The sequence below is a fragment of the Brassica napus genome, chromosome A9, assembly GCF_020379485.1.
Source record: "Brassica napus cultivar Da-Ae chromosome A9, Da-Ae, whole genome shotgun sequence".
NCBI classification, from domain to species: Eukaryota; Viridiplantae; Streptophyta; class Magnoliopsida; order Brassicales; family Brassicaceae; genus Brassica; species Brassica napus.
This window is the reverse complement of record NC_063442.1, coordinates 872,148-898,085: the sequence shown is the minus strand read 5'-3', so window position 1 is coordinate 898,085 and position 25,938 is coordinate 872,148. Positions and strand designations below refer to the sequence as shown.

The following is a 25,938-nucleotide window of genomic DNA, read 5'->3' as shown; positions in this document are numbered from 1 at the left end:
GAATTAGCTGGGGGCACTATCATAGAATTTGAGTTAGTTAAAAAACATTATCATAAAATTGGTTAAAGAAAACAAAAAATGAATCTGGGGCACATGACCCAATGGCCGTTGCTACAAACGTATGTCCGCCACTGTCCACATATGTATATATGTCTTTGCACATTCTTAATGCATCATGGTCGATATTTCTATGAGTTTTGTGCTGAAATTTACCCAAAATCAACCACAAGGATTCTAATTTTATAGTTGTTGATAGGGTTCTTAAGATGACTCATTTCATACCATGTGACAAAATTAATGATGTCACACAAACAGCTAATCTATTCTTTAGAGAGGTAGTTCGCCTACATAGAATATCCAAAACCATTGTTTCTAACTGACTGTGACACCAAAGTTTGTAAGTCACTTTTGGAAAATATTGTGGAAAAATTTGGAACCAAACTACTCTTTCCACCACTTGCCATCTTCAGATTGATTACCAAAACAAGGTAGAGAACTTATATCACTCCCACAGTGTACACTAGCATAAAAAAGTTCCCTGAAGGTAGACTTCGTTACGAAGTTTTCACCAAACATAAGGACCTTTTTCTCCAATTTACCATTTCAGATAACAAAACGTCGTTAACTCCAGTGGCAATTTTATCTATTCTGTAACCGGAAGAAGAGTAGAAAGTGAAGCCAAAGACTTTCCTTTTTCATGGAAGAACTCATATTCCTGGATATAAATTAGATTCTTTTTTTTTTACATTTACAAGCAAGGAAGAAGAGTAGCAACGGTAAGAAATTATAGATAAGAGCTCTTTTGTCTTTTCACCGCCCAAAATATCATAGTAGTCAAAAATGACTTTTCTTGATATATAACTTGACATAAGTGTAAATTTCCCTAGTCTTTTAACAGTTTTCCTGTGAGTAAACATTTCCTTGAATCAAATTAATTAACAAATGACATGAAACAATACAAAAAATACATAATCCTCAATATCAAAGCTATAGATTAAGACACCGAATGTGACTTCCGACCGTAACATAAATCAGTCAGAAGGTCTGCATAAAGTAAGCAATGAAAAGAGAGTAGGAGAATGCTTACCCTTTGGTCTACACTCTTCGATTCTTCTCTCTTGCAATGGTTCCCCGTAAAGCTGAAATCAACTGAACTCTTAAACTTTTGCAGGTAAGGGCAACCGCGAGTGAGGAAACTCCATGCGACTTGTGAGCTGTCACTGTCAGTGACTGCACACTTGAGAATCTGGTTAAAATTTTCTTTGATTTCTCCATGGTTTTCAACAAGCATAAGACATTTGCTGCATTTGACATCATCATCATCATATTCTCCAGAAGACTCCATCAGAAACTTGGAGGCAAGCTCCAACAAGGACTCTCCAGCTCTTGTCCAGAAATTTGCAGCAGAAATAGCAAAAGAAAGTTCTGCCGAGACGAGATGGTGAGAGACACCTGCAAGGAAGAGAGAGTAGGCTGCACCTATCCTGCTCATCTCAAAAGCCCTCCCAAAGTCATCAGTTTCAGAATCAATCGAACGGATTCTGTAAGCAGAAGCCAGAGTAATGTAGGCATGCAGAGCGGCATGGTGACTTGGATGTAACCGCAGTGAAGAAGAATCCAGAATGCCGTGATGGAGAACACCCTCAATCTTCTCACAACATGTCGCAGGATCAATGTCGTCTGATAGAAAATCATCTATGGCTTTATTGATGTGACTGGTCATCTTTCCCACCGTGGCGGCTCCATCATGATGACCAACGGTTGTTAGTTCATCATGATCCAAGGCAACAACTCCCTGGAATGGATAGCATGAGAGTATGGCAACTACACCAAATAACAAATGATATAAGAGTAATTTTTTCTACATACCTCTAGAATAGAGTCCACATAAGCGGGAGGTGATGCTGCACATCTTCCACAGTTACAAATAAATCGATATTTGGACCACAAATCTGACTGTCTCAATCCCTAATTATAAGAAGGGAACCAACTTTTTTTTAGATACAAGGGATTCCTCCAAAAGAAGATGAGGAATTCAACTCGGGAAAACAAACCGTTGGTTGCAGTAAGTCGATGTATGATACAGTAATCTCTTCACCACTCTTGATCCCCTTGATGCTTCTAACAATTACCTTTGGTCCATATCTCACTGCACCTTCGTAATTGCTGCTAAAATGTTCCTGGAACAATTTGGATGATTTAAGAAAAAATGAGAAATGTAATCAGAAGTCATTAGCTCAATGAAAGAGATCCCAGTTCGAAATGACCTCTGGGATGAAACAAATATTACAGGTTAGAGATATTAAGGACTTCTTCGATCCCGAACATTCTGATTAGGTATGCTATTATTACCCGAACCGAACCTGCCGAACCGAACTAACCGAGTACCGAACCGATAACCAAATTTTTTTTAGTTGAACCGAATCTTCAAACAGAACTAACCAAAAATCATACCGAAATTAACTGAAAAATAATTTTATTCAATTCAAACCGGAAATTTATTGAACTAACCGCAAAACCAAAAACTTCCGTAAATTATTTTGAAACCAAACTAACGGAACCGAGTTTTTTTTGGTTATCCCGAACTAACCGACGGAACTAACCGAACTAACAGGAAGAAACCGAACCCGCTGGTATTAAAAAAAAAAAAGAGAAATGTATGCATGTTAAGAGAACCTTGTCTGTGTTGGTGATGCGAGGAAGAGTTTCCTGAAACGACGACGTTGTGGTGCTGTGAGGAGGAGGAGAGATCACGAAACGGTAACAAGCGTTTGGAGAGCAGCTGTGGTTGATCCACGAGAATCGCGAGCCATAAACTGCGATCCCTATAGCAACTCCGGCTCTATCTTGCACCTCCACGGCGTTCGTTAGCACGGCGCATATAGCCGCTTCCTCCAACACGGTGTTTCCCCGGTCGGACCTCAGAACGGCGGAGATGAAACTGGCGGCGCGTCGGATGGCGACGGAGAAGGAAGAGTCAGCCATGAGGCGGCGGTGGTTGGTGAGAAGGCCGCCGAACCGGTGCGGCAAAGAGGCGGCGGCGGAGGAGGAGGAGATGGAGTTGAGGAGACGGAGAGCTGCTCGAATGTCGGAGGTTGAGAGAATCGGGGATAGGTCCGGAGGAGAGACGGTGGGGGAATCGTCGACGAGGGAGCAAGCGGCGGAGCAGTAGAGAGGGTGCGGCGGAGTAGGGGGGAGGAGGGAGAAGCAGGATGAGCAGTGAGAGGAGAGGAAGGAGTCGTAGAGAGAGAAGGTGAGAGGAGAGAGCGGCGGAGATAGATCAACGCCGATGCCAACGTCTTCCGCCGATATTGTCTTTGTCTCCATCTCCGGTGATGCCACTCTGTTCGGAATTTTATTTTATTTATTTTTTTTCCGGGAAAACGACTTGTTTCACCACCAAACGGGCCCTAAATGGGCCGCTTGCTTAGGGCCTTCCCAATTTTAATGGGATACCCGATAACGAGAACTCATAGCTCACTTTGATGAAAACACACACTGTTAACATGCCAAGTTGCCAACTAGTCGCCAACTTGTATTTTTATCCTTAAACCGGAATTGATTCTTACTGATTTTCGGTTTACTTATTTTTTTTCTTTACCGGCCACAATACAATAATTTAATTTAATTACAAGAACATTTTACATCGAAACATCATTTACACTATAAGACACTTTTCTATTCAAAGTTCTTTATTTACTCTAAAGCCAACTTCAATATTCTATCTTTTTTTTTTTTTTTTGATCAAATAACATGCATTACTTTAGAAGAGTTTACACCCCAATTAGGGGAATAGTTACAACCAAAGAAAAAGCTGATTTTGTCACTGGATCAGCCTCTCCATTAAAGTTTTGAGAAATGAAAGTACAAGATATAACATCAAAGTAAGACAAGTAGTGATAGATATCAAACATGATACCGAAAAGTTCTGGCTGAGATCCACCATTCTTCAATACCTTGATGAATGATAGAGAATCAGAGAAAACTGCCAGGGATCAGATGTTTGAGTAGACGGCAGTAGCTACCGCAAGACAGACAACAATGGCTTCAGCCATGAATGCTGATGATACATGATTGCGAGACTCGCAGAGGTTTGGTAGGGTGATGGTATTCTCCCCCGAGAGGATGACTCCAATGTCACAGTTCCTAGCCTTGGCATCCCAAGCTGCATCCACATTGCAGAGACGTCCTCGTATCTCGACAACACTAGGAATAGCAGAGGCGATGTGACACCAAGATGTTGAACCTTTGAACAGTACAGAGAGTGAACCATCTGTTGAGGAATCTTCCAGTCTAGCTGAAGATCTGCAAATTAACATTAAGTATTCCTCTCTGGAAGAAGTTAGATCTGAAACCAAAAAGCAATAAGCAGCGAACCCTCTATAGCAGAGTAGAAACAGCCAAGAGACACAAAGTCTATCAGTACAATACCAACTAAAGCTCGAATCACCCACACATCTAGCATTGCATCCCATTCAAAAGAATAGGGATAACCAGAGAGTAAGGAACTAAGGTGAACCTGGACGTCTATTAGCGAATGCATAAACATAAAGCTTGAACAAGAGCTGTTAGAAGACCCATTCCCGAGCTGACAAAGATACGACCTGTATACCACAGGAAAAGAACACTGACAAAGAGACAACCTGTATAACACAGAAAAAGAACGCCAGTAGACAAGGATAGTGTCACCAGTGACCACAAGAGCAGCATCACCATCACTGAGGATACTTGACACCCTTGAAAGATTAAACATCATGTCTAGGATTTGAGTAGCTTGTGGAGAAATTCTGGAGGAAGTAACGAAGATTCGGAGAGGAACGACGCTGACGGAGGCGTCTGGTGGGTAGAGCTGTCAGATGGGCGAGCCCATGTCCATTAGCCCATATCCGTTTACCAATTTATAGTTTGTGGACAGAAAGTGACCATGTCCATTAAGGACCATGTCCATTAAGGACCAGACCCACAAAAACCCATATTTACATGGGCTGCCATGAGTCCAATAAGGACCATTTAAGAAAATTTTGAATTTCAATCTATAAACCTATAATACAAGTACAACTTTATAAGATTGAAATAGTCTACTCCATAAGTTCATAAGTGCATACAAACCATAACTCCATAAGTTCATACATAGCATAACTCCATAAGTGCAATTATACAAACCATAAGTTCATACATAGCATTAACTCCATACGTGCATACAAATTAAAAACTATAACTCCATAAGTTCATAACTCTAAGCTCCATAAGTTCATCTTCCTCCAAGTCCATAACCCCTACAAAGGTCCATCAGTTAACATCAAAATGCAAAAGCAAATATGAACCAAAAACAAACACATTCAAGAAAACAGAAGTGTATTTTTAAGAACATGTCTATGTCAAAAATCAATTTAAGCATGGACTGAATATAGTTCATAAACGGAAGTTAATTAACAGCTTCACGTCAAACTGCATTTTATATACTTATGTTCTACAAGTCACAGATTCAGTAACAATCTTTTTCGATTTGAACAAACTAATTATATTTTAGTAAACTCAAGATGATCACTGAAATGATCCATCAGCTATCCATCACATTCACATGATACAATACATCTTACAAGCTCAATTCCAGAATCAAGAATCTCTACAACAACAAGAATAATGCAAGCTATAATTGATTATAAAAATCAGGAAACTCAAGATGCATACTAGTCAAAGATAATCTCCACAACTGCCTAACTGGAAATCAAATATGCACAAAGCAAGTAGATCAATGAGAACTTACACATAAACTCAGACTTGACCTGTTTCATTAATTGCTTCTCCAACTTCCTCCAAGGGTTTAAAATCCACTTCATCACCTAAGCAAATTCGATTATCAGTATCTAACATTTTATATTGCTATCGAACACATTATGAACATTCTAATGATCAAGGAACTTACTGTCTAAAGACTCAAATCCTCTTAGCCAGTTCCTTGCACAAATCAGTGCTCTAACGTTGGAAGGGAGAAGAGAGCTTCTATACTTGTTCAGAACTCGACTTCCAATGCTGAATGAAGATTCTGAAGCCACTGTGGTTATAGGAATGCTCAGAACATCACACGCCATTGCTGAGAGCTCCTTAAACCTGTTGGCATTCTCTTTCCAATAGGAGAGAACATCCATCTTCTCGAAGGAAGCCATGTCGAGAATCGGTTCCTCTAGATACTTATCCAAAGCTGATTTTCCACTGCTACCAACATTCTGCGAAATGAAAGCATAAAACCCCTGCAACATTCAGACTTTAACGATCAGACCTTAATGAATACAACAACTTTCAGACCTTAATGAAACAAGCAAAGTTAATAAAGAGCTTACATCATATCCAGGTAAAGTGGTCTGTGCAGCGTTTGATCTAGAAGCTCCAGCCACGTTTTTCCTTGTGTTCTTCTTGTAGACATCAAACAACTTCTTCAACTTCTTCCTAATATGATCCACTTTCGTCTTGCTTGTCGATGCATCTAAAGTTGTGAAGCAATACTCCAGACATGCAAACTTCAGTCTTGGATCAAGCACAGCAGCAATGGCTAAGATGTCAGAATACTCTTCCCAATACTTATCAAATTTGGGCTTCATTGAAGCCACCATCTCACAAATTACTTCATCCCCACTGAACTCATTTCCTCTCAGCCAGTTCTCGATCATCCACACTTGCATAAAATAGAGGTTAGCTGTCGGATAAGAAGATCCAGAAATCAGATTGGTCATCTCAGCGAAAGGAGCCAAGAAATCGCGAATCAACTCTGCCCTCTCCCACTCCAATTCATTTGGACAGAACTGATAACATGCCTCAACTTCAGCAAGTTGGCGGAAGGCTTCTCTATAGATGATGGCTCTGTCTAGCATAAGATGGGTAGAATTCCATCTTGTTGCAACATCCATGACCAACCCTGGCAACACACCACCATTTCTAGGTTTAATAGCCACTGCTTCCACACAACTCTGAAACAGCCTCTCTCTAGATTCAGTCACATTGACAAACTTGACACTCTCCCTTATTTTCTCCAAAGCACCACTAATGACACTCAATCCATCCTGTACTATCAAGTTCAGAATGTGAGCGACACACCTAATGTGGAAGAACTCTCCATTGCACACCAAATCTTTTCGAAGCTGCCTCCTAAGAATGGACTGCATGTTATCATTTGATGAAGCATTGTCCACGGTGACACTGAAGACTCTCTTCTCTAGCCCCCAGTCTTTCAACAACTCCACTATCTTCATGGCTATGGCACCACCAGTATGAGGAGGAGGAAACGCACAGAAGTCGATGATCCTTGACTTCAGATCCCAATTTCCATCTATGTAGTGAGCTGTGAGACACATGTAGTGAGCAAAGTGCTTCCAGCATCTGGAGTGTCTGCGTTTGCCTCCTCTTTTTCTGCGGGTTTCAGCTGTGCTCATGAGAGTATCCTCCACTGCTACTGCTTCATCATCATCTCCATTTTCATCCATTAGCTCATCCCCACTCATGTAGTCTGCATCTTCATTTAAGTTCAGAACATCCTCTTCATTTTCCATCCTGAAACAAGTAAAGAACAGCAAATTAAACAAGTAAAATGAATCAAGAGACTAACAGTACACACAAAATTAATTATGGTAAAATGAATCAAGAGACTAACAGTACACACAAAATTATTGATTCACATATTAATATTTTACAAACTCAGACAGTAGTCACAGAGACACATATTAATATTTTTACAAACTTAGACAGTAGTCACAGAGATTCACATATTAATATTTTTACAAATTCAGACAGTAGTCACAGAGATTCACATATTAATATTCTTACAAATTCAGACAGTAGTCACAGAGACACATTAATATTTCTACAAACTCATACAGTAATCACAGCAGACCATCAAGAGAATCAAAGGGTAACAAAGTTTAATGTCAAATGGGAATCTAAAGTTTTAGGAAGATACCTGAGGTCAATGAGGCAGTCGAAGAAGATGGAATGTTTATCAAAAAAACTGTGTCTGTCTTGGGTTTTAGGTGGAGTCTCTGTGTAACAAAACCACAAAATTCGTATGAATATCAAGTAAAATGGTCTCATTACCAACAAAACAACAGTCACAAAGACAATTTGAAACTAACGATTACGAGATGATGGTAAATGGTCTCATTACCAAACTGACGAAAAAGAAGTATGGTCTTATTATAAAAGCTACTAGCCTACGAAACCATACAAGTTGTGAATCATAATATTAAACATTAAACATTGTCCAGCCAGCCATTACCCAACTTCAGCAAACCTTTTAAACATTAAACCATACGTTTTATCCTAAACCCACAACATAAATCACACTAAACTATTCAACCCTAAACGATTCAACCACTTCTCTTCTCAACTCTCATAAAACCCATCTCGGATTTTAAACAAAATTAACAGCAACTCTCATAAAACCCATCTCGGATTCAACCCTATCAGATCGCGAATAAGTAAATTTGAAAAGGAGAAACAAAGAGAAATAGAGACAAACGGAGAGAGACGGACGGAGAGAGACAGACGGAGAGAGACGGACGGAGAGAGACGAACGGAGAGAGACAGACGGAGACGAGACGGACGGAGACGAGACGGAGACGGACGGAGAGAAAACCCACGTGGACTCGAGTCGCCGAAGGAGAGAGCTCGAGAGCCAAAAGAGAGAGATCGGGGAAATGAATTTTTTTTTCCCCAAATTGAAACCCTAGCAATTCTAAAATATTGGACGGCCCACGACCAAAATGACCAAACCCATAATTACCCACTAAACAAGTGGTTTTCCATTTCTGTCCATTTAAAACCCACACGGAAAACGGGCTTTACCAATTAGAGCCCATATAAATATGGACGTGGGTAACCAACGGAAAGCCCACCCATTTGACAGCTATACTGGTGGGTCTGGAGGTTCTGCTTGCTTGACGGGAGAAAGAGTTTCAGCTGGAGAGTGCTTGTTCGGCGGCGGATCTGGAGGAGACATGGGCTGTGACGGAGGAGGAAGAGCTGTCACCATTATCTTCAAGGAGGAGGAGCAGTGCTGCATCAAGCCAAGGAACGGCAACGGCGGCGGATCTGGAGGGGGCCGGAGACACCACGGAGGAGTAGTCACCATCATGGCCATGGAAAACAACAGAGCAGAATCAAGGAGAGGAGGGAAGAGCGGCGTGGTTAGATCTGGGGAAATCCATCGGAACGGCTTCTTGGGTAACCAGAGAGAAAAGGTCTCTAGGGCGAACTGTTCCCAAGTTCCGATATTCTATCTTCTAAGTTAACTATCTCTCTACTAACATGCTGAAATGAGTATGAACACCTATTTGACCGATGCTATCTTCACAATATCACAGAGTGCCAATATTCTATACCAAAACATCATCTATGTCATCTTAGCCCATACTAAGATCATCTACGCTATCCAGTGCCGGTTTATAAAAACTTTACTTTAAGCAAATATGATAATCACTTGGGTTACATATAAAAGAAAATGTTCTTGTTTTTTTGGTCCAAATAAGCACAAACATGATGTGAATATATATCCCTTGGACTGTTGGACCCATCATCATCATACATATCGTAAGACTTCTCTGTTTCTCTTTACAAAAATTCCAAAAACATTTAAACCATCACAAACACAACAACAACAACGACAAGCGTGAAAAAGCTGGGCTTCACACTTGTTTCATGGTAATGTCATTTTCTTGAAATTTTTGAAAAAAAAAACTAAATCTTAAACCAAAAGGTTGGAGGAAACTTGTGGAATTCAGAAGGTTGGGTGTTTGATATTTCAAATCTTTGATAGAGCAAAATCTTAACCTGTAGTCTTCTTGTTCTTCCATGGAACCACTTGCTTTAGTCCTGCATACACATTGGTCTGATCCAAACACAAACAACGTTAGTTACTAACGTATTCTACATTTTATGATATAATGTATATACATAGTACACATAGCTCTCATCCATGATATTTCAAGATTCTATAGTACTGAAAATCTACTAACACTAATTTTATAAATATTTTTTTTTGATAAACATATGGTTTTTAATAGTCTAATTGAAGCATAACATAAAACAGTGGACTTACCCAGAAGTGAGACTTTGAAGAAGAAGATGGTGTAGGCAGAGTAGATAAGCTCCCTGTTCTGCTAATGTTTGCAATATTCACTTCACAAAACCTGCTGCTTTGGCTGCAAGTAATACCATCACCATCACCATAGCCAAACCTTTTGTCTTCTCCTTCCTCCTCTTCTTTTTTTCCGGATTCACTCTCTCTTTCCACTGAAGATGGAAACACATAACTACCTCTACCAAACTCGGTTTTTCTTTTCAAAGCCCTTCTCCTACTAAACCCAAAAAACCCTAGTCCCCTTCTCTTCTTCACAAGAGCCAAAGAGCCACCACTACTCATGCTCTCCTGCTTGGTCTCCTCGTCAACATCATCTAAATCACCATACATGTCACTCCTGAAAGACCCATAACAGTCACCACTACCTTTAACCATCATCCTAAAGGAAGGTGAATCCAACCTTCTTGATCTCGTCATGCTGTAAGGTCCATCAAAGACAGTGATGGGCGAGTTCAGTTTGCCTCCATCCTTTTCAAGGGAGTGTAGCCTTGGTGGTAGCTCCAAGGACTTGTGGGTTTGAGGAGAAGAAGTTAATGGTGAGGAAGAGGATGATGAAGATGAAGAAGAGTGTTGCTTGGGCTTGCCAGGCTCTTCTTCCCAGCTAAAGGGGACAGAAGCTGCTATGGAACTGTGAATGGGTGATGACATAGAGTGGCTGTGACTGTTTGGTTTAATTGGTAACACCGGTAGTTTCATTGCTGCCAAGTTCTCTTGTTGCTCTGATTCTTTTTCAGCTGCCATGGTTCTATGTGGAAGTTGAATCTCTCTCTCTCTCTCTCTTTGTTCTCGTCTCTTCTCTTCTCAGAGGTGTGTGTGTGTCTTTTATATCTACAAGTGTTTTATGCTGTGTCTTCATTTGAGGGGTTTTCTCCCTATTTCTAGTGTTTCGTGTAGATTTGGGAGTCAGTGATCTGTACAGTAAAAGGACAAGAAAAAGGGAATATTTAATTCAAAACCAACTTTGGTATTTTCAAATTTAAAGACTAAAGATTAGGACAATATGTCTTTTTATCACAAAGATGCAAGGTGAAAGCCAAAAAAAAAAAAACAAAAAAAAACATGATAAACAACAAATGTCTACAATATTTCAACTTCTACACGTCTCATCTTATCTTATTACACTACTGGTTTTACATGTCTAGTATGTAGTTTACTTATGTGGTATTTTAACTGATTGAAAAGTATTCAAATTTAAATCAATTTACATACAAAAGAGAAAGTTATCTATAAAACTGTCTTCGTTCAACAGAAGGAAAATAAGAAGAAAGAAAAGTCTCCGGAAAGTGATAGATATAGTTAAGCTTTAGCAAAAGTCTCTGGGTATGGATGTTTTGCTCAGCCTTTAATTCAAAATCAGGCGTGGCAAAGAAACAACATAACATGTTATACCGATAAAGAAAAGAAAAGGGAACCAACACAAAGACCTAACAAAAGAGACTGAACAAACAGGAGCCACTTGGACCTTGCTATAGAGCTCGATCACCTTTCATTAATCGAATATTCAATTCAATGTTCGTTCGCCCCCAAGTTTTTAAAAACTAATATAGATGCCCCAAATTCTATTTAAAAATATTTATTAGTAGTATTTATCTCGAAATGTTTATAATCTCATAAATTTTTTGAGCCGGCCCTACATATATATTTTTATCAAAACTTTAACATAGAAAATTCTCGGTATAATAATTTATAGCCAACATTCAACAAAAAATGTTTGAGATTTTAACTTACTAATAAACAAAGGATATGTATTTTGGAATTAGTTAAATGTCAATGTAGTTGACTTATCTCTGAAGCAAGTGAATGATGAAGGCCTTGGGAAACATTTAGGACAATCCAGATGAAAAGTATTTTTGAAAATTACTTATCAATATCAAAATGAGTAAACCGTTTTGACCTTTTCAAGCAAAACAAGCGAAAAATAAAGTAGGCAAGCCCTTTATCAAAAAAAAAATAAAAATAAAAAAAATAAAGTAGACTACTGACAAGTGACGATAAGGGTAGGTGTCAAGAGCTCCATCGTCATAATGAAATGATTTGATATCACATAAGCAAGTAGTTATGAAGTGGGGTAATTTTCGGAGTCAATTTGCAATCTCCAAGCTGGCTATAAATAATTTAGACATTATTGCTGTATTGCACACATCCAGGACTGCACACATCAAAGAGGACACCGAACGTAGCAAAAGTAACGGGTGACAAATAAACTATGCTACTTTTAATTAGCATGAGAATATCCACAGAAAAAAAAAAATAGATAATGATGCATATTACATTGTGACAAATTGATGAAAGTAAAAAACACAAAAGTGTTTATGAAAAAAATATATTAGATTCTCATGAAAATAATTGTTATAAGTTGCATAGTTTATATTAAGAATAAATCAAACTAATTTCCTAAACTAATATGGAATAGTATATAATAGATAATGATAAACTTCCTATTCTAATATATTGATGTATATCTTAATATTAACTATTGGATTGGATCGATCTTCTAGATCTCCCAATACCCTCCCTCAAGCTCATACGTTATAACACGTATGAGATTGAACAATCTTCAAATTAGGTGGTAGAAGTAGCTCATGCACTAATCATTGCAGAAGCTTGATGAATGTCCCATAGCTTACGATTTTGCAAGCAGAGATAGATGATCTGAGTTTTGGTTTGAATGTTTGTTTTATCCATCCTACAATGAGATGATTGTTTGCTTTGCAATCTTCACGGTAGGATGAATCAGCTGCCGGTAGACTGTCGTCAAGAAATCTGAATCTTCGTGAGCTAATAGCCATACGAAAGTTGATGAATGAATTTGAATTGTTGAATGAATTTTCCTTGTTTCAAATCGAGAAACAAAGGAATAGAGAATAAGTTTGATGATTTGCAATTTTGCAAAGACACCAAGACTATGATTGAATAAAAATCTTCTTCTTCAAGTCGTGAATAAAGAAGTTTTTGAATGAGAAGTGATTGTTCTGTGATTTTGCAAGACAACACGAGAATAAGGATGTTTTTGATGTTTTTAGTTTTGTTCTTGCTCTGATACCATGACAAATTGATGAGAGTAAAGAACACAAAAGTGTTTATGGAAGAATTATATTAGACTCTCATGAAAATAATGTTACAAGTTGCATAGTTTATATAGAGAATAAATCAAACTAATTTTCTAAATTAATATGGAATAATATATACTCCCTCTGTTTCATAATACTTGATGTTTTGTAGTAGTGCACAAAGATTAAGAAAATTACATTTCTCTAAAAAGGTATTTTAAAAATATAATTATAAAATCAGTCAACCAATTATAAAAGAGACAGTAAAATCTAATTGGTTGAACAATTTCCAATAAAGTTAAAAGCAACCTTAAAATCTCAAAACTTCATGTAAATTGAAACAAATTAGTCTTTCTAAAACATTATCTATATTGAAACGGAGGGAGTAATAGATAATGATAAACTTCATATTCTAATATATTGATGTATATCTTAATATTGACTATTAGATTGGATCGATCTTCTAGATCTCCCAATACATTGCATGCATGCATTTTCATCTTGATTGTATACCAGCAACTGCATGTACTTTAAAAGTAAGGTAAAAACGAGGCAAAGACGTGTAGTTTTTTTATTTTGGGTCAAAGCAAAGACGTGTAGTTTTTTTGTTCATTTTCAAAAGAAAAGAAACGTTGATTCAATCAAGACAACATATCTCTCTAGAGTCTAGACACATAAAATAGTGAAACTACGAGCTACTTTAGAATTGGTGAACAATAGTAACAAAAAGAAAGAAGGCAGCACAAAGTCCCAAAAGACAGTTTTGTAATGTTATACTCGATTTTAACGAGCACAGACAATAAACAGAGTAATAAAGAAATGAAAACGAAGATTCCAAAGAACATTTAAATGTTTTATCCTCAGACTATGAGCCACTTTATTTTTGGAACTTTCTTCCATGTTCAGTCTCGTTATAATATTCGTCCCTCTGTTTATAATTTCAAAAAACAGACCTGGAGGGAATAAGACATATAAAAAGAGGAAAATCATTTGAACTATGTAGAAGAAGAAAAAGAGTAACGGAAAAAGAACTTGATGAATCAAGAAAATACCTTAAAGTGTATATTAACACGGATAGTTTCAAATTAAAGGTCAAATCAACCGTTTGGAGCCGTTTTAGAATAAATTCTGGAAAGTTCAATGCATAACTTCTAGATGACTGAACATTTTTACGCAGAAAGATTGCGGAATGCGGAGAACAAGCAACTCACTAATCAATAGAACAAAAAAGATTCATTCAGTTAAAATCGATAAAACAACCTTATCTTATTTTGTTGTTGACCGTCCCAAACAGCTAATATTGAACAGTGTTTCTACTTCCTAAATACCAAAAAGAACAGTTGACATTGGCAAGTCAAACACTAATGACATTGAATTCTAGGTTTTCTATTAGAGTTAGTTAACATACCAATGAATCGTGTTCTAAGACAAAACTGCCGAGAATGAATTGATCTCAAATGGGTTGATTCCTCTGGAGTTGTAAACTATATCGAGTATCAACATTCTAGCCCTATATTGGAGCCCAACACGGCTTAATATTGAAGCACAGTTATTGGGTTTTAAAACTTCATCCATATTTTATTTTATTTTGGGGCAAAATCCATATTTTTTCTTTCTAAAAAAACATTTGCTTACTATTTTATTATCTGAATCAGATTCAAAGAAGCTTAAAGCGAATAAAAAATGTTTATATTTCACTAAAATTGTTAATAATAATAACAATATAATTTCACAAAACATAAAATAACTAAACAAAAAGTTGTAAAATCTAAAACATCATTTTTTGTATTTTTCAGTTAAATTTATTCACCAAATATCATAATCGATATTTTTAACATTAATCAAAATTAAACAACTATTAACTACACGAAGGTTTGAACCCATTATATAATTGGTTATGGTGACATATATGATGAAGAAAATTTGATGAAACTATGGTTTGGACTTATATTTTTTCAAAACTACTATTTCTATAAGTTGATTTATAAAAATTATAAGCTGTTGATAAGTCCCCATCGATAACCGCATCGGCCGTGGCACATCAAAAAATTCTTAAGTTTATACAATTTCGAATTAACTTATAATTTTATGAATTATATGTTTTAATACATTTTGAATTATATAAGTTCATAACTTATGAACGGAATTTTGAAATTTATGTTTTTTTATATCAGTCAAGAAATTTATTAACCTTATAAAATGATACTTAAAATATCAGAAAATAACATTTCTGAAAATCTCCTTAGAGATTTCATTGACCACTTAACTACGGTCTTTCAGCTATGGAGAATAGACATATCACATATATACAAGTACGTGACGCCAGTGCACCGTTTTTTATGGTTCAATTTTGTACTCATTGCCGTTTCTGATGGTTCACTTTTTCTAATATTTTATTATTAGTTCCAAAATAATAAGAACGTTCAGTATTTAATTCTAAAATTAGTTTCATATATTACAATATACATATTGAATACAAAAAAATATTCTCTTGTACTACTTTTATACCACCGCACTCTTGGTAGTTTAGTCTAGTCAGTGAACGAATGGTTTATAAGCTTAACGATTTTTTTTTGTAAATCAACATCTTCTTCCTTGAGGTTTCAAGTTCTACCACCATCCTAGATTACAACCGCAATTCAGCTATCTAATGACATTGTTATAGCGATGTAGCAGGGACCCTCTACGTTGACGCAAGTCACAGGATCAACAACAACGTGCGTTTGATTTTTAAAGTAATAATTAAATTGTCATTTTTTCATTCAAAAAAAAAACAAGGTTTTAAAGATTTTTTTTTCTATAGACTTTTCATTGTTTTCGGTCTATGGACTTAACGTTTTATTTGGTTCGGTTTCGAATATATAAACTAAGAAGACCACTGAAGAAACTAAAACATTCAAAATCTGATCATTCACTATGGTTATGACATGTTCTTCTTCTCGACCACAACACTTGTTGTTCTTCTCGTTCTTGTTCTTTTTCATCCCTTTTCTCAGCTTAGCACAACCAATCACCGTCAACATAGACAGTTCTATATGGAACTTCCCTTCAAACACAACATGTTTATGCCCCCAACAAAGCAACTTCTCCCGATCATTATTCTCCAACAACCTTAACCGTCTTGTCTCTTTAATCCCTTCTCGCCATTCCAACACCTACAACTTCTACAACTTTTTGGTCGGTGATCAAGAACGAGTAGAAGCCATTGGACTCTGCAACAGAGTACTCACACGAGTAGATTGTCTCAATTGTATCTCCCAAGCTGCAGTAAACCTAACCACAACTTACTGTCCAGCTCATAGAGAAGCTTACGTGCGAGCCACGAAATGTATGTTTCGTTACTCAGACAAACCCATTCTAGGGAAACTCGAAACGAGTCCAGTCTTGGAGGCAGCAAAGCCTAATGATGCAGCGGGAGATAAAGACGAGTTTATTCGTTTGCAAAGCGAGTTACTTAACCGACTCAGACAAGAAGCTGCAGCAGGTGGAGTTAAGAGGAAGTATGCTCAAGGAAGCGGTACTGGTCCGAAACCTAACACGACATTCTTTGCTGCCGTCCAATGCACGCCAGATTTGTCTGAGAAAGATTGCAACAACTGTCTCAACTATGGTTTTGGAAACGCGACCAAAGGGAGATTAGGGCTCAGATGGTTTTGTCCTAGCTGTAGCTTTCAGATAGAGACTAACTTGAGATTCTTCCTTATCGAGAGCGAGTATGAGTCTGATCTACCAAGAAATCCAAGACCAGAACAGAGTAAAAGAAGAAGAATACTTGCATTAGCTACTTTTGTGTTTATCAAACTTTGTTATAGAAAACAAAGTACTCTATATATAATGAGCTTATCAACCTTTGTATTGAAAAAACACTTTTGTAACCTTAAAAATAAAATCTGAACGCAAGTTTTAATTTATCTAAACGATTGCAACTCTGTGTTACAAAAAAAAAAATGACGCTTTTAGGTTCTGCTTGGATGAGCAAGAACAAGAGACGACTACTTATCCAAGAACAATGTTATGTTTTTGGTAGTGATTTGAATGATATTATAGAGTATATAATCACTAATATATATACATAGAGAGACCAAGGTCAGAGTTATACAGAAAGAAATCTTATTATTTACATATATTAAGTGATATACTAATTTTTTTGTTCACACGATTAAATGAGAATAAGCAATCTACTCTATTAAAATAGATTATTTTAAAAAATCTATTTTACTAATTAATAAATTTTTATCAATTGTTTCGTCTAACCACATTCTACATTTATATTAATATATGTTAAGCTCCTTACCATGGCATATGAAAATCGCTATAATTTTTTTTTATCAATTAATTTAGTAAAAATTCATAATACTCCTTAAATCGATGGAATAACCACTATAAAATCACTATTTTCTTGAAAAACAAAGACAACAAAGGCTCCAAACCTCTTTGAACATCACATATGTTAGTACATGATGCAACTATGCATTAAAACAATATTGTCGTATTTTTTGAAATTTTCTCAAAGTCTATGTGTTAACACTCCTACGAAAATATTGAGTTTTTGGTAAATATTTTATATACTGAAGCCTATAATATTTAGTGTTGTTTTAAAATTTCTAACCATATTCTACATTTGTATTAATTTATGCTAAACTCTATTTCATGGTAAATGAACATCGTTCAATTGTTTTTATAAATTAATTTAATAAACTTCATATACTGCCTAAATTAGTGGATTAACCATTATAAAATCGCTATTCTCTAGAGAAATGGAGACAAAAAGGTTCCAAACCTCTTTGACCATCATCATATATCAGTACAAGAGGCAACTATGTATTAAAGCAATATTGTTATATTTTTTTCTCAAAATCTATGTGTTAAGCCCTCCTACGAAAATATTGAGTTTTTGGTAAATGTTTTATATACTGAAGTTTATAATCTTTAGTGTTGTCTTAAAATTTCTAACCACATTATACATTTGTATTAATGTATGCTAAACTCTATTTCATGGTAAATGAGTATCGTTCAGTTGGTTTTTATAAATTAATTTATTAAAATTTCATATGCTCCTTAAATGTATAATGTGGTTAGAAATTTTAAAACAACACTAAAGATTATAGGCTTAAGTATATAAAATATATACCAAAAACTCAATATTTTCGTAGGAGTTAACACATAGATTTTGAAAAAATTTCAAAAATACGACAATATTGTTTTAATGCATTGTTGCATCCTGCACTAACATATGACAATGTTCAAAGAGGTTTGGAGCCTTTTTGGTCTTCGTTTTTAAAGAAAATAGTGATTTTATAGTGGTTATTCCATTGATTTAGGATGTATTATGAAGTTTTACTAAATTAATTGATAAAAAAATTATAAGGGTTCCCGTATACCATGAAAAAAGCTTAAAATATTTTAATACAAATGTAGAATGTGTTTAGAAATTTTAAAACAACACTAAAGATTATAGGCTTCAGAATATAAAACATTTACCAAAAACTCAATATTTTCGTAGGGGTGCACATAGATTTTGAGAAAATTTCAAAAAATATGACAATATTGTTTTAATGCATAGTTGCATCCTGCACTAACATATGATGATGTTCAAAAATATTTGGAGCCTTTGTTGTCTCTGTTTCTCAAGAAAATAGTTATTTTATAACGGTTATTCCATCGATTTAGAGTATATTATGAAATTTTACTAAATTAATTGATAAAAAATTATAACGATTCCCATATACCATGAAAAAGAGTTTAAAATACATTAATACAAATGTAGAATGTGTTTAGAAATTTTAAAACAACACTAAAGATTATAGGCTTTAGTATATGAAGTATTTACCAAAAACTCAATATCTTCGTAAGGTTAACACACAGATTTTGAGAATTGTTTTTAAAAATATGACTATATTGTTTTAATGCATAGTAGCATCCTACACTAACATATGATCATGTTCAAAAAGGTTTGGAGCCTTTTATGTCTCTGTTTTTCAAGAAAATTATGATTTTATAGTGGTTATTCCATTGATTGAGGGTGTATTATGAAGTTTTACTAAATTAATTGATAAAAAAATTATAACGGTACTCATATACCATGAAAAAAGCTTAAAATATATTAAATACAAATGTAGAATGTGTTTATAAGTTTTAAAACAACACTAAAGATTATAGGCTTCAGTATATAAAACATTTACAAAAAACTCAATATTTTCGAAGGGGTTCACATAGATTTTGAGAAAATTTAAAAAAATATGACAATATTGTTTTAATGCATAGTTGCATCGTGCATTAACATAAGATGATGCTCAAAGAGGTTTGGAGCCTTTGTTATCTCCGTTTGTTTAAGAAAATAGTGATTTATAGTGGTTATTCCATCGATTTAGTGTGTATTATGAAGTTTTACTAAATAAATTGATAATAAAATTATAACGATTTCCATATACCATGAAAAAAGCTTAAAATACATTAATACAAATGTAGAATGTGATTACAAATTTTAAAACAACACTAAAGATTATAGGCTTCAGTATATAAAACATTTACAAAAAACTCAATATTTTCGAAGGGTTAGCACATAGATTTTGAGAAAATTTCAAAAAATATGAAAATATTGTTTTAATGCATAGTTGCATCCTACACTACCGTATGATGATGTTCAAAGAGGTTTGGAGCCTTTGTTTTCTCCGTTTTTCGAGAAAATAGTGATTTTATAGTGGTTATTCCATCGATTTAGGGTGTATTTTGAAGTTTTACTAAATTAATTGATAATAAAATTATAACGATTTCCATATACCATGAAAAAAGCTTAAAATATATTAATACAAATTTGGAATGTGTTTAGAAATTTAAAAACAATACTAAAGATTATAGGCTCAGTATATAAAACATTTACCAAAAACTCAATATTTTCGTAGGGGTTTTAGCACATAGATTTTGAGAAAATTTAAAAAAATATGACAATATTGTTTTAATGCATAGTTGCATCGTGCACTAACATAAGATGATGCTCAAAGAGGTTTGGAGCCTTTGTTGTCTTCGTTTGTTTAAGAAAATAGTGATTTTATAGTGGTTATTCCATCGATTTAGTGTGTATTATGAAGTTTTACTAAATAAATTGATAATAAAATTATAACGATTTCCATATACCATGAAAAAAGCTTAAAATACATTAATACAAATATAGAATGTGATTACAAATTTTAAAACAACACTAAAGATTATAGGCTTCAGTATATAAAACATTTACAAAAAACTCAATATTTTCGAAGGGTTAGCACATAGATTTTGAGAAAATTTCAAAAAATATGAAAATATTGTTTTAATGCATAGTTGCATCCTACACTACCGTATGATGATGTTCAAAGAGGTTTGGAGCCTTTGTTGTCTCCGTTTCTCGAGAAAATAGTGATTTTATAGTGGTTATTACATCGATTTAGGGTGTATTTTGAAGTTTTACTAAATTAATTGATAATAAAATTATAACGATTTCCATATACCATGAAAAAAGCTTAAAATACATTGATACAAATGTAGAATGTGTTTAGAAATTTTAAAACAACACTAAAGATTATAGGCTTCAGTATATAAAACATTTACCAAAAACTCAATATTTTCGAAGGGGTTAGCACATAGATTTTGAGAAAATTTCAAAAAATATGACAATATTGTTTTAATGCATAGTTGCATCCTACACTAACGTATGATGATGTTCAAAGAGTTTTGGAGCCTTTGTTATCTCCGTTTTTTAATATGTATTAAAACAGTATTCTCAAATTTTTTTGAATTTTTCTCAAAATCTATGTGTACCCCCCTACGAAAATAGTGAGTTTTCGGTAAATGCTCTATATATTAAGCCTATAATCTTTAAATTTGTTTTAAAATTTAAAACCACATTATACCTTTGTATTATTGTATGATAAACTTCTTTTCATGGTACATGGACATCGTTCTAATTTTTTATCCATTAAATTAGCAAAACTGCAAATACTCCCTAAATCATTGGACTAACCACTATAAAAATGCTATTCGCTAGAGAAACGGAGACAACAAAGGTTCCAAACCTCTTTGAAATTCATCATATGTTATTACATGATTCAACTATGCATTAAAACAGTATTGTCATATTTTTTGAACTTTTCTCAAAATCTATGTGTACCCCCCTACGAAAATAGTGAATTTTCGGTAAATGATCTATATATGAAGCCTATAATCTTTTAATTCGTTTTAAAATTTATAACCACATTATACATTTGTATTAATTTATGATAAAATTCTTTTCATGGTACATGGACATCGTTCTAATTTTTTATCAATTAATTTAGCTAAACTGCAAATACTCCCTAAATCATTGGACTAACCACTATAAAATTGCTATTCCCTAGAGAAACGGAGACCACAAAGGTTACAAACCTCTATGAACTTCATCACATTTTATTACATGATTCAAATATGTATTAAAACAATATTCTCCAATTTTTTGAATTTTTCTCAAATCTATGTGTACCCTCCTACGAAAATAGTGAGTTTTTGGTAAATGCTCTATATATGAAGCCTATATTATTTTAATTCGTTTTAAAATTTATAACCACATTATACATTTGTATTAATTTATGATAAACTCCTTTTCATGGTACATGGACATCGTTCTAATTTTTTATCCATTAATTTAGCAAAACTGTAAATACTCTCTAAATCATTGGACTAACAACTATAAAATTGCTATTCCTTAGAGAAACAGAGACAAAAAAGGTTACAAACCTCTTTGAACTTCATCATATGCTATTCCATGATTCATTTATGTATTAAAACAGTATTCTCAAATTTTTTGAATTTTTTTCAAAATCTATGTGTACCCCCCTACGAAAATAGTGAGTTTTCGGTAAATGCTCTATATATGAAGCCTATAATCTTTTAATTCGTTTTAAAATTTATAACCACATTATACATTTGTATTAATTTATGATAAACTCCTTTTAATGGGACATGGACATCGTTCTAATTTTTTATCAATTAATTTAGCAAAACTGCAAATACTCCCTAAATCATTGGACTAACCACTATAAAATTGTTATTCCCTAGAGAAACGGAGACAACAAAGGTTCCAAACCTCTTTAAAATTCATCATATGTTATTACATGATTCAACTATGCATTAAAACAATATTGTCAAATTTTTTGAATTTTCTCAAAATCTATGTGTACCCGCTTACGAAAATAGTGAGTTTTCGGTAAATGATCTATATATGAAGCATATAATCTTTTGATTCGTTTTAAAATTTATAACCACATTATACATTTGTATTAATTTATGATAAACTCATTTTCATGGTACATGGACATCGTTCTAGATTTTATCCATTAATTTAGCAAAACTGCAAATACTCCCTAAATCATTAGACTAACCACTATAAAATTGCTATTCCCTAGAGAAACGGAGACAACAAAGGTTCCAAACCTCTTTGATATTCATCATATGTTATTACATGATTCAACTATGCATTAAAACAGTATTGTCATATTTTTTGAATTTTTCTCAAAATCTATGTGTACCCCCCTACGAAAATAGTGAATTTTCGGTAAATGGTCTATATATGAAGCCTATAATCTTTTAATTCGTTTTAAAATTTATAACCACATTATACATTTGTATTAATTTATGATAAACTTTTTTTCATGGTACATGGACATCGTTCTAATTTTTATCAATTAATTTAGCAAAACTGCAAATACTCCCTAAATCATTAGACTAACCACTATAAAATTGCTATTCCCTAGAGAAACGGAGACAAGAAAGGTTCCAAACCTCTTTGAACTTCATCATATTTTATTAAATGATTCAAATATGTATTAGAACAGTATTCTCAAATTTTTTGAATTTTTCTCAAATCTATTGTACCCCCCTACGAAAATAGTGAGTTTTCGGTAAATGCTCTATATATGAAGCCTATAATCTTTTAATTCGTTTTAAAATTTATAACCACATTATACATTTGCATTAATTTATGATAAATTACTTTTCATGGTACATGGACATCGTTCTAATTTTTTATCAATTAATTTAGCAAAACTGTAAATACTCCCTAAATCATTGGACTAACCACTATAAAATTGCTATTCCTTAGAGAAACGGAGACAACAAAGGTTCCAAACCACTTTGAACTTCATCGTATTTTATTACATGATTCAAATATGTATTAAAACAGTATTCTCAAATTTTTTGAATTTTTCTCAAAATCTATGTGTATCCCCCTACGAAAATAGTGAGCCCATAATATTTAAATTTGTTTTAAAATTTAAACCACATTATACCTTTGTATTAATTTATGATTAACTTCTTTTCATGGTACATGGACATCGTTCTAAATTTTTATCCATTAATTTAGCAAAACTGCAAATACTCTCTAAATCATTAGACTAACCACTATAAAATTGCTATTCCCTAGAGAAACAGAGACAAGAAAGGTTCCAAACCTCTTTGAACTTCATTATATATTATTCCATGACTCATATATGTATTAAAACAGTATTCTCAAATTTTTTGAATTTTTCTCAAAATCTATGTGTACCCCCCTACGAAAATAGTGAGTTTTCGGTAAATGCTCTATATATGAAGCCTATAATCTTTTAATTCGTTTTAAAATTTATAACCACATTATACATTTGTATTAATTTATGATAAACTCCTTTTCATGGTACATGAATATCGTTCTAATTTTTTATCAATTAATTTAGCAAAACTGCAAATACTCTCTAAATCATTAGACAAACCACTATAAAATTGTTATTCCCTAGAGAAACGGAGACAACAAAGGTTCCAAACCTCTTTGAACTTCATCATATTTTATTACATGATTCAAATATGTATTAAAATAGTATTCTCAAATTTTTTGAATTTTTCTCAAAATCTATGTGTACCCCTCCCCCTACGAAAATAGTGTGTTTTCGATAAATGCTCTATATATGAAGCATATAATCTTTTAATTCGTTTTAAAATTTATAACCACATTATACATTTGTATTAATTTATGATAAACTCATTTTCATGGTACATGGACATCGTTCTAGATTTTATCCATTAATTTTGCAAAACTGCAAATACTCCCTAAATCATTAGACTAACAACTATAAAATCGTTATTCCCTAGAGAAACAGAGACAACAAAGGTTCCAAACCTCTTTGAACTTCATCTTATGTTATTACATGATTCAACAATGTATTAAAACATAATTTTCATATTTTTTGAATTTTCTCAAAATCTATGTGTTAACCCATACGGAAATATTGAGTTTTCGGTAAATGCTCTAAATATTGAAGCCAATAATATTTAAATTTGTTTTAAAATTTAAAACCACATTATAAATTTGTATTAATGTATGATAGTCTCCTTTTCATGGTACATGGACATCGTTCTAATTTTTATCCATTAATTTAGCAAAACTGCAAATACTCCCTAAATCATTAGACTAACCACTATAAAATTGCTATTCCCTAGAGAAACGGAGACGACAAAGGTTCCAAACCTCTTTGAACTTCATCATATTTTATTACATGATTCAAATATGTATTAAAACAGTATTCTCAAATTTTTTGAATTTTTCTCAAAATCTATGTGTACCCCCCTACGAAAATAGTAAGTTTTCGGTAAATGCTCTATATATGAAGCCTATAATCTTTTAATTCGTTTTAAAATTTATAACCACATTATACATTTGTATTAATTTATGATAAACTCCTTTTCATGGTACATGAATATCGTTCTAATTTGTTATCAATTAATTTAGCAAAACTGCAAATACTCCCTAAATCATTAGACTAACCACTATAAAATTGTTATTCCCCAGAGAAACGGAGACAACAAAGGTTCCAAACCTCTTTGAACTTCATCATATTTTATTACATGATTCAAATATGTATTAAAACAGTATTCTCAAATTTTTTGAATTTTTCTCAAAATCTATGTGTACCCCCCCCCTACGAAAATAGTGTGTTTTCGATAAATGCTCTATATATGAAGCATATAATATTTTAATTCGTTTTAAAATTTATAACCACATTATACATTTGTATTAATTTATGATAAACTCATTTTCATGGTACATGGACATCGTTCTAGATTTTATCCATTAATTTTGCAAAACTGCAAATACTCCCTAAATCATTAGACTAACAACTATAAAATTGTTATTCCCTAGAGAAACAGAGACAACAAAGGTTCCAAACATCTTTGAACTTCATCTTATGTTATTACATGATTCAACTATGTATTAAAACAGAATTTTCATATTTTTTGAATTTTCTCAAAATCTATGTGTTAACCCATACGGAAATATTGAGTTTTCGGTAAATGCTCTAAATATTGAAGCCAATAATATTTAAATTTGTTTTAAAATTTAAAACCACATTATACATTTGTATTAATGTATGATAATCTCCTTTCATGGTACATGGACATCGTTCTAATTTTTATCCATTAATTTAGCAAAACTGCAAATACTCCCTAAATCATTAGACTAACCACTATAAAATTTCTATTCCCTAGAGAAACAGAGACAACAAAGGTTCTAAAACTATTTGAACTTCATCATATATTATTCCATGATTCAAATATGTATTAAAACAGTATTCTCAAATTTTTGAATTTTTCTCGAAATCTATGTGTTAACCCATACGGAAATATTGAGTTTTCGGTAAATGCTCTAAATATTGAAGCCAATAATATTTAAATTTGTTTTAAAATTTAAAACCACATTATACATTTGTATTAATGTATGAT

At 33.6% G+C, this 25,938-nt stretch overlaps 3 protein-coding genes across 6 annotated transcripts; 1 reads left to right on the top strand and 2 right to left on the bottom strand.

The window, feature by feature from the left end:
• Positions 1 to 906: 906 nt before the first annotated feature.
• Positions 907 to 3,631, bottom strand: LOC125577649 (protein SET DOMAIN GROUP 41-like). Its single transcript, XM_048739175.1, has 4 exons — positions 2,677 to 3,631; positions 2,055 to 2,180; positions 1,870 to 1,968; positions 907 to 1,795 (listed from the first exon to the last, which is right to left on the bottom strand). Exons 1-4 carry the CDS (start codon positions 3,325 to 3,327, stop codon positions 995 to 997), a joined length of 1,677 nt encoding a protein of 558 aa, XP_048595132.1. The 5' UTR covers positions 3,328 to 3,631; the 3' UTR covers positions 907 to 994.
• A 1,413-nt stretch (positions 3,632 to 5,044) lies between these two features.
• LOC111202846 (uncharacterized protein At4g00950) lies at positions 5,045 to 11,059 on the bottom strand. 4 transcript variants are annotated; one of them, XR_007316050.1, is made up of 7 exons: positions 10,088 to 11,059; positions 9,820 to 9,877; positions 7,952 to 8,030; positions 6,572 to 7,545; positions 5,927 to 5,949; positions 5,768 to 5,843; positions 5,045 to 5,276 (listed from the first exon to the last, which is right to left on the bottom strand). XR_007316050.1 is itself a non-coding variant. In XM_048739172.1 (7 exons), the coding sequence occupies exons 1-6, from the start codon at positions 10,868 to 10,870 to the stop codon at positions 5,776 to 5,778; spliced, it is 2,517 nt and encodes an 838-aa protein (XP_048595129.1). In that variant the 5' UTR covers positions 10,871 to 11,059; the 3' UTR covers positions 5,045 to 5,276; positions 5,768 to 5,775. The 4 variants fall into 4 exon arrangements, 3 of the variants coding, with proteins under 3 accessions (XP_048595129.1, XP_048595131.1, XP_048595130.1); XM_048739172.1 differs by having other exon boundaries at positions 5,927 to 6,251; positions 6,342 to 7,545; XM_048739173.1 differs by lacking the exons at positions 5,045 to 5,276; positions 5,768 to 5,843; positions 5,927 to 5,949 and adding an exon at positions 6,060 to 6,274 and having other exon boundaries at positions 7,525 to 7,545.
• A 5,036-nt stretch (positions 11,060 to 16,095) lies between these two features.
• Positions 16,096 to 17,014, top strand: LOC106436316 (cysteine-rich receptor-like protein kinase 41). The gene is made up of 2 exons (XM_048740179.1): positions 16,096 to 16,933; positions 16,992 to 17,014. The coding sequence occupies exons 1-2, from the start codon at positions 16,096 to 16,098 to the stop codon at positions 17,012 to 17,014; spliced, it is 861 nt and encodes a 286-aa protein (XP_048596136.1).
• The last annotated feature ends 8,924 nt before the right edge of the window (positions 17,015 to 25,938 follow it).